This window comes from Sparus aurata, chromosome 6 (assembly GCF_900880675.1).
Source record: "Sparus aurata chromosome 6, fSpaAur1.1, whole genome shotgun sequence".
NCBI classification, from domain to species: Eukaryota; Metazoa; Chordata; class Actinopteri; order Spariformes; family Sparidae; genus Sparus; species Sparus aurata.
Window position 1 is genome coordinate 4,704,140 of NC_044192.1, and position 9,858 is coordinate 4,713,997.

Genomic DNA, 9,858 nt, shown 5'->3' on the forward strand with positions numbered 1-9,858 from the left:
AGTTTCTATCATTAAAACTTAAACCCTTTACTGATATGAGAAGCGAACGCTCACTTGCCATTCTATTTGGTTACAAAGAAAAAATACAGAAAATACTCTTCATTACATATTTTTAAACATTTACCCGTTTAATTAGCTCCCCCCTCAGGACTGATTCATTGGTTACACCCATAAATATTTTGGTGTACCTGAAGCCAGCGTGTTTTTCAGTGGTTGAGGTAATGAAAGGCAGACCACCTCTTCTGCAGGTCTCTCCAGGTCCTCCTCCACATCTGCTGCTGGGTCGCTCAACCTCTCCATACAGTACTCTGATTTACATTTACATTTTAGGGCATTTCTATCAGACACTTTTGTCCAAAGCAACTAACAGTAATTCATACATATATTCACACACTGATGGCGGTGGCCGACCAGCACATCAGGAGCAGTTTGGGGTTCAGTATCTTGCCCAAGATCCGTCGGGTCAGCGACCATTAATTATTTACATTTTTGGCGCCAATCATCTGCCCTGAGATGGGAATTTTGGCGCGAACCACCTGCTGTTGACATTGAGCCTGTGGGCGTGGCTTACTATACTACAGTACCTGAGTGACTGTTACCTAGCAGCTATAGTTTCCTAATGATTAAAAACAAGACATAATACATACATTATTAGACTCTTAGGCAAGATAATGAAACATTTAAATGAAGTTAATTGCCTTGAGCTACATAAAATGCCTCATAAACTGATAGTTAAGAACGTTTTCTTTGATTTTTTAGCTAAATAATTACGTTTGTTTTTAATCAGCGCTAGACTGACATCATAATATCAGGACCCCCCTTCAGTCTCCACCACATTGGACTATCCCAACTTAGTGTGCATGTGCAGAAAATATTCAGGGAAATCCAGCAAAACAAACACGCAAAATGACGTAAAGATGTGCAGGAAAACGGAGGAAGTGGAAGGAAAATGTAAAGTTTGTGGCAAAACAACCGAAGATGACAAACTTTTTGTCGGCCACTAATGATGACAACATTCTTCAGTCCTTTCAACTGAAACGGATCGACTCTGTTATCTTCTATTATTCTGTTTAATCGTTCCTTTCAATAATACAAAAGAAACTGTTGGTGATTCACCTTTTATTTGTTCACTTCTCAATGAAATACAATCATTTCCACCACAGTATTCAATAAATCTGAACACATTTACCTCTTTGCTTCCTGTGTGAGTGTGATGATGTCATTAAGGCACACAGATGCTCCTCATTAGACCCACAATCTTAAACTACCTTCTACTTCTTATCTCAAACAGTAGAAAACCTCCTTAGAATAATGAGAACGATACAAAACTTTAAACTAAAGCAAAACTAGACTGAAACTGATCTGCATTTACACAAGAAAAAAAAACTAAAACAACAGATTGGCAGTTTGTGTTGTTTGGCGATCCGCACAGTTACAGAGTGCAACACCACTGTCATAAACAGATCCCAGGTTGGTAACAGTTACTGTACCATCAAAATGATGGTACATTATGTTGCTTTAAAGGCACAGTGAAATTAAGAATACATTTTACAGGTTTTAATCCTGTGTCCCTTTGTTAATTATTTATTTATCTCTTAGACATGCAAAGAATATGTGAAAAGAATCCCCTTAAAGGTGCAATATGTAAGAATTGGCCAACTCATGCAAGGTCACTTCACTCGCTGACTGTAGTGTCAGGGTTTGTATAATGACACAGAACAAGGCTGGGGCTAACTGGTTAGCATGCTAACTGCTACATAACAAAGCGACATCTGTGACAAAATGTCTGAACTGTTATTTCTTCAAATTATGTTGATCATTTTGTTATTTTTTTATGTACTAAAATGTAATTACAAATTGCAGCTTTAAATCAAAATCTCTCTCTTTTCTTACTCCTGTACAACATCAAAATAGTTTTCATGACTCATCTTGAACTCAGAATGCAATTAAATATGTTTAAAAAAAGAAAATGCTCGAGGCACATATCACTTCCTGTTGGCCAATAAGTCTTTATCACAGCAGACATTTTGACTTGTAGTAGGAAAACACACGTTACTGATATTGTAAACAGCAGCTCTGTTCAAATGTCCACGTAAACTGTGATTGTGTTACAGAGCAGCACCAGAATCTTTGACTTTTTAAAATATCTTCTGTTATAAAAGCTGACTGAGCTGACAAGGAAACTTTGTGATTTATTGGAAGATCAGAGAAAGCTTCTGTTCTATAATCACCAACAAGTACGAACCCACAATTTTCAATTTTGTGTCTCTTACTCTGACAAAATGACCGAAACAGAGACTTTAAAGTCTGAAAACTCTTTCACAGACAGCTTCTATGTGCTGGAGATGTTTTCATATTTCATCAAAAGACATTCGTCTGCTCACACACATCATCAGTAATTTACTATTCACATTTTGATTAAGGTTGAACTCTTTTACTTTTACAGACAGGATCATCACCCATGTTTTGTCTGTTACGCTCTATTTCAGGTCTTTATCCGTACAAGTATTCATCAATACCGTAGTGATAGTCATAATCATCATTAATGAAGAGATCGTCATTATTAATGAAGAGATCGTCATTATTAATGATGAGATCTCCATTATTATCGATGAGACCGTCATCATTATCGATGAGATCATAATCAATATCGTTGAGACCGTCAACATTATCGATGAGACCGTCATCATTATCGATGAGACCGTCATCATTATCGATGAGATCGTCATCATTATCGATGAGATCGTCATCATTATCGATGAGATCGTCAACATTATCGATGAGACCGTCATCATTATCGATGAGACCGTCATCATTATCGATGAGATCGTCAACATTATCGATGAGACCGTCATCATTATCGATGAGACCGTCATCATTATCGATGACACCGTCATCATTATCGGTGAGATCGTCATCATTATTGAGATCGCCATCATTATTGAGATCGTCATCATTATTGAGATCGCCATCATTATTGAGATCGTCATCATTATTGAGATCGCCATCATTATTGAGATCGTCATCATTATTGAGATCGTCATCATTATCGGTGAGATCGTCATCATCAATGTAAACCCGCTCTAAAATCTCATCAAGCACCAAACTATCTGCACATCTCACATTGTTTAGGAGCTCTGCAGCTTCAGGCACAGGCCGGTCTGTACTGTCTTCATCCTCAACATCACAGCTGAGAGTCCCTGACTCAAAGACCTCAGAGCGGAGGGCTAACGGGTTTTAAAAGTGGTCAGATCTTCAGACAGGAGGAGTTCTGAATGAGCAGAGTTTGGATCCAGAACCACAGGAGTGTAGGAGACCTTCTCCTTCATCTTGTTCCAGATGTTGTAGCTCAGGTTGCCCAGGTGTTTGGCCTCGTCTATCAGAGCTCCTGAGACCAGCTGTGGATCCTCCAGCAGGGGGCGCTGCTGGACTCTCTTCACTGCAGCCTTGCAGTTCTGTAGGAATGAGACGTCTTCAGCTCTCAGCTCCTCCTCTGTGGTTCTGATCATGTCTGAGAGAGCTGCTATGTCTTTACTCAGAGCTGCAGTCTTCTCCTTCATCATCTGACTCTTCTGCTCCTCTTCCTCCCTCAGAGCAGAGATCCTGGCCTCCTCTTCCTCTTCTAGAAACTGATGAAGCTTCTTAAACTGCTCTCTGATCTGACTCTCTGTGTGTCGGGCCTGGACCTTGATATCTTCTGCTGTTTGATCGCAGGTTCCTTTAACTTGTTTAAAGACCTTCAGTTTCTCCTGTAAGGGCTTCAGGGACTTCTGCAGCTCTTCTTTAAGATCCTGTGCAGCTTCATCGATGGGTCTGAATTTGTGGTTGTTGTGTTTTTTTGAGTCTCTGCAGACGACACACACCGGCTGCTGATGGTCCAGACAGAACAGTTTCAGTTTCTCACCATGCAGACTGCAGAGAGGCTCAGACCCAGTTGAAGGTCTGTCATCTTTTTTCAGTATGAAGCTCTCACACAGGTTCTTTAGTATCAAGTTGCACGGTGGTTCACTTCTTGATGATCTTCTCTTACAAACTGGACAAACCTGTGTTTGTTTCTCTCTCCACCAGCTCTGCAGACAGTCTCTACAGAAGCTGTGGCTGCACGTCAGGAGAACAGGATCGTTGTAGACGTCGTGGCAGACGGGACAGGAGAGATCCTCCTCTAAGATAGAAGCCATCGTGGTTGAAAAATGCTGAAAACAAAGCAGGAAGTGAGCGCACTGGAAATCAGTCTATCATGTCTATCATATAGTGGTGGGAAAAATAAACGATTCTTAGATGCATCGCGATGTGGACGTGGATGATTCTGAATCAATTCATAAATGTCAAAAATCAATTTTCTAAATGTTAAGTGACAACGTAATGTTGACGGGACGCAAGAGGCGGAACTCGGAATTGCAGCGCCCGGCCAGTCGATGGCGTGCACACAAAAAAAATGGGATGGCCCTGGTATACAGCAAAATGTTTGCTTTTTGGTCTGAGGGATTCTATGCTCAGGATTTTGTTTATTGTGAGAGGGTCTTGGACTCGTTATTATTTAATTGTGAACAAGGGCAGCTTTTTATGTTGTTAGTTACTCAGAAAATGCTGAAGTCCACAAACATTATTTTTGTTTTAGAGCTGCTGGTACAGGATTCTATATTTTTGAATGAAAGCTGTGATTTTGGTACAGCAAAATGTTTTGGGTTTTTTTGTCTGAAGAGTGATTTTGCTCATTGCACATAACAGGAGGATATGTTGGTTAGAAGTCTATTATTTTTTATGTCAGTGATTCAGAATATGCTGAAGCTGTACTGATTTAATACATGTATACTGCTACAGGCTAACTTTTCTTTTCCTGTTGGTTCTTTGCAAAGCTGGATGTTTGCTGGCAAATGTAACCTTCCAGTTGATTTGCCACATTTCTTTCATTTGTTTTATTTATTAAATATATTGGAAGTAAATTAAGTATGGATCATTGCAAATACTTTGCTTTGAAAGTACCAAGTAGTTACACAGTGAGAAAACAGCAGGAAGTGATTAGCAAACTCAGATTTAATTTCCATTATTATTTTTTTAAATCATGCATTGAAATTTTGCTGCATCGAGGGTTGGTTTAGAATCAAATCGTTGACCTCTGAATCGGAATCGAATCCAGTCGTGAGGTGCCAAGAGATACCCACCCCTACTATCAACTTTCAACTATCAACATTTAAGAATTATTATTCTATTAGTGGTAAACTCACGTTCAGTGTGTGAAGTCAGCTGTTACGCAGTTTTCCTCTTGTTTCTGTCCTCTCAGTGGAAGTTGTGAGTGAGTTGTGAATCTCTCCCGTCTCTCTGTCTGCGTGGGCGTTTCTTTTATTGAGAAATGAAAGTTAACACACTGTACTTCCAGGTTCGTCTCTAGGGCGTCATGCAAAGGGTGGAACTGTATCAGCCCAAACTGCCAAGAGCCCCATCAAAGGCCTCATAAACTTGTGATTAAGATTAAGTTAACAGTTGTTTTTGTGTTTTGTTGGTGGTAAACTCACATTCAGTGTGTGAAGTCAGCTGCAGGTTGAAGAAGAAGTGTTTCCAATTTGAATCAAAGGTAAATCGCTCCCTGCTGTCTCTCTGTCCCAGAGCACTGACAATAACACACTATTTCCTAGTTTGTCTCTGGTGAGACATGGTACAAGGTTCATGCATTTATGATTTTACAACACAGGGTTGTGAAAGAAAATTGTTAGTGTTTAATCCCTTATTGCTTCACACAAAAGAATGATTGTATAAATGTTTGAATAGTAAAACGTTTTGGTTGAGTACGGAGGATGAATTGAGGAGTCTCACAGCCTGAGGAGTGAAGCTGCTGTGTAGTCTGGAGGTACGACAGCAGATGCTTCTGTATGTGTTTAAAAGATGAAACAAACACACATCTTTTATTTTCTATCTTCTTTTAGTTAACTTTTTTGCTTAAGATAATTATTCAAAGCTTTGAAAATCAACATCACCACAACACAAAATAAGATAAAATGAGAGACAACTCAAAATCAACATTAAACTGCCTTAAATACGGGATAATCTCTGGAATCATCTCATCAATGTGTCACATGTTCTTCCTGTTGTCCTAAAAATGTTTCTTGTAATCCCTTAATGCTGCACACAAAAGAATGACTGTATAAAAGTATGAATAGTGAAACTTTTTGGTTGAGTACGCAGGATAAATTTAGGAGTCTCACAGCCTCAGGAGTGAAGCTGCTGTCAGATAGCAGCAGGGTGAACAGACTGTGTCCTGGGTTTTGTTGCTTAGTTTCCTCTGGGTTCTGTAAAGACATCTCATTTCACTGATGTCACTGATACTCTGTAGATGTTGCCAGTGATGTTCTGGGTGGTTTTAATCACCCGCTGTAGAGCCGTCCTGTCCTGAATCGTGATGTACCATGACAGTTTGTGATGTTTCCACTCAGGGTTGCTTCATATTTCTCCTCTGCTGACAATAGCTGATACAAATCTGGCTCTGAAATTTAGTCTTCCTGAATTTCTGTAGGAAGTAGAGCCTTGTCCTGTAACTGTTCACCTGCTCCACGTCAGCGCAGCTTTTTCTAAGATCATTTATCAGTTCCTTGGTTTTCGTTAAAGTCATCCTCCAATCAGAAATGTGTTTTTCTTCTTGTTCCTGCAATTGAGTGTTTAAGCTTTACTGTGCTGTGTAGAATGATGTATGAGCAGAGTTTGACACTATTTCCTTATTCATTAATGAAAGTGTGAAAACGGGTTTTAAGAGGCGGCTTACAGATGAGATTTCTGACATTACAAGTAGTCTGGAAGCCATTTCTGCTCTGATATCCAGCAGCACCAATCACCAGAATACATTTTAGCCACGGACATTCCCTCAAACCACTGTTATGTTGAAACTTTGTTGAATTTTCTATTTTATGTCACAAAGATACGCTTGTGCTGTGTTTAGGTTGAGGTACAAAATCAGAAAGTTAATGTTAGGAAAAGATCATGTTTTGGCTTGAAATACCTGATTGGTCACCACGCATGTCCAGACATCTTGCAAAATTGATCCTGTGGTTTCTTAAAGGTAGTCTCACAGCCTGAGGAGTGACACATTCTTTAGGAGCTCTGCAGCTTCAGGCACAGGCCAGTCTGAATCTGTGGTTGTTGTGTGTTTTTGAGTCTCTGCAGACGTAACACACCGGTTGCTGATGGTCCAGACAGAAGAGTTTCAGTTTCTCACTGTGCTGACTGCAGAGAGCAGTTAGGGGTTCAGTAGATACTGAACTTTGAAACAGCGACCTTCAGATAACAAGGTGCTGGCTCCACCCCTGAGCCCCAGCAGCATTAAGCATGTGTGAGACTTCCACAGCTAAGAAATTTAAATGGGAAAAAAATTAATAAAGGCATTTTTATTTGGTATTTGAATATTATTTCTCTTTGTAAGAATTTAAAATCCACATTTAAAGCACACAGTCCAAATGCCTTTTTCCTATTGTCAGTTGCTGCCTCTGGCCAGCAGGTGTCACTGTTGTCATACAGATAATACAGCACTCAGCTCTGAGTCTCACTTTGGGCTTAAATTCCCTAAAAGACTGTCTCCATACTGAAATATCTAACTCTTGAAGGTTAAACTGGTCCCATTAAGCTTATTTTTATTGTCTGGTGCAGGTGTGACAAACTTTTTCAGGTTGTTTTTTCCTAATAACAAACAATATGTTTAGAATAAAAATAGACTATTCAAATAAAACTCAATCGCCTTAAAAAAAAAAAGCAGAATTCAAAGGACAGGCTTAAAAAATAACTTAAAAACAGATGCTAAAGTGACCACATATAAGAACGCAGATACTAAAATCTGATATAAGAACACATGGCTCATACAAATACAGTTTAGACCTTAAGAGTAGAATTTACAAAGCACTCTGATGATGAATCATCTCCGGCCTCTTTGTTTTCATATTGTAAAGTCATGTTTTTTCCTCTTTTGCTGCACATTGTTCAGATAAGTTGGAGATAATTATCAATAGCACAGCTTACACACACTCTGATCCAAACAAAGATCCTGCCTTCAACAGTAAAGATCAAACCTACTAGAATAAAAAGACAGTATAAAGTAGTGTTAAGTAGAAATACTCAATACTTCAAATGAATTCAGGACAGTTCAGTACAGTACATTTTAATTCCACCACTGTAGAAGATGGTTAATATTATTTGAGCCTCTGTTTCTTCTCAAAGACAAACCTGAGAACAGAAGGATAAATAAGACACAATAAACACACAGAATCAGGTGACACATTCAGAATTTAAAGCCGTTTCATTTTTACGGTTCATGGTAAAGAGGAAAATACACTCTGTGTGTTTAAAGACTTAATAACAGAAATATTAACTCACCTGTAAACAAAGACGAGATGATGAATGACATTAATTAACCTTTTATTATTTATCTTGTATTTCAAAACCTTTGAACTACATTTCTTCTTCTTCTTCTGTGTATCTGTGAAAGCGATCGTCTGTGCAGAATCAGTTTGTGATGAACTCACTGCTGAACCAGATCCCAGTTTAGGAACAGGTTTATTATTGTATCATGTTTTATTACTGTTATAAGATTCTGTATGAACACTGATGCTGTGACTTCCTGTGATTCAGCAAAACACACACACACACACACACACACACACACACACATACACACACACACACACACGGTGGCATGCTGGTTGCCATGGTAATCAGACTGGTAGGCCGGCTGCTGCAGCTGTGACTCAGCTTGTTGCCGGGTGAATCAGCAAAATACACAAAGTGTGTATGTTTTGTGTTTATTGTTTATTATGTGCTGGTTGCTATATGATAAAGTAGTGCCTATGTGTGCACTGAATAACTGATAAAGTGCATATATATATATTATATATATATGTATACGTGGCAAACATGCTAATTTCCCCACTGTGGGTTTAAAAAATGAATATATAATTAAAGAGTCAATCCTTAAGTCTCTCAGTTCAAAACCTCTTATAGAGATAAAATCTACATTATGTCATGATGTCCCTCAAAACCCATTTTTTGGTTTAAATGTCCACCAAAATATGATACTCGTCTGACATTTTCTAACTTTGAGGGTTGTTTTCGCCCCCGTAGGACGCTGGAGGACCTTTTTTGATGTATGTGTTTGATGTGTTGCTTAAAATATGAGAGTTTGCTTAAATATCTGAATACGACAAAAATAAAGTGTTACACAGTTGGAGGGAAGGGAGACAAATTGGGAGAACAGCACAAATTTTCAGGCAAATCGTTCCTCAAAGACATTTATGTTGCTACTCGTTTGTTCACCTGAAAAGTGATGGAAGAAGTTGTCTGAAAGATTTTTTAAAACAGATTGTAACAGCTTCAACACATCTCTGTAGCTGATCAAACACTGATTCTTAAACACTCATTAACAGCCTAAGATGTAATGGGTCTGGTTTTTGGTAGCACGTTTTTAGCACGTCTGTGTCTGTTATCAGAGAACAAATCTAATTATAGTCGATTCTTATTTAGATGTGAAAGATTGTACTCATCATCAGACAGTAGAAGTCCAGCAGCAGCTGACTTGGAAGCAGATTCTGAAACTTTAGGTTTTAAAGGGTGTCGTGGTCTGTGTGTGTGTCAGAGGTAGAACCAACATGCACGCCTCCCAAATCTAAAAAAACACGTCATGCAGTCCTGAACAACAAACAAGCTGACTGTGTGACCTGCGCACTGATGACCTCTGTCAGCTCAAACACAGGAAGCATCAGGGAAATGCAGCACAGACTCCATGAAGGTAGAAATAACAATACTGCAGTGTAGAAACACTCTGCTAAAGGTAGAAGTCCTGCATCAGGGTTAATAGAATAAAAGCAGGCCAAAAACTGACATGAA

The 9,858-nt window shown here is 39.0% G+C and overlaps 1 protein-coding gene across 3 annotated transcripts; it reads right to left on the reverse strand.

Moving 5' to 3' along the window:
• Positions 1–2,946: 2,946 nt before the first annotated feature.
• Positions 2,947–5,570, reverse strand: LOC115583261 (tripartite motif-containing protein 35-like). 3 transcript variants are annotated; one of them, XM_030419912.1, is made up of 3 exons: positions 5,514–5,570; positions 5,226–5,337; positions 2,947–4,193 (listed from the first exon to the last, which is right to left on the reverse strand). In XM_030419912.1, exon 3 carries the CDS (start codon positions 4,176–4,178, stop codon positions 3,228–3,230), a length of 951 nt encoding a protein of 316 aa, XP_030275772.1. In that variant the 5' UTR covers positions 4,179–4,193; positions 5,226–5,337; positions 5,514–5,570; the 3' UTR covers positions 2,947–3,227. The 3 variants fall into 3 exon arrangements, with proteins under 3 accessions (XP_030275772.1, XP_030275774.1, XP_030275773.1); XM_030419914.1 differs by lacking the exon at positions 5,226–5,337 and having other exon boundaries at positions 5,514–5,539; XM_030419913.1 differs by lacking the exon at positions 5,514–5,570 and having other exon boundaries at positions 5,226–5,464.
• Positions 5,571–9,858: the final 4,288 nt, after the last annotated feature.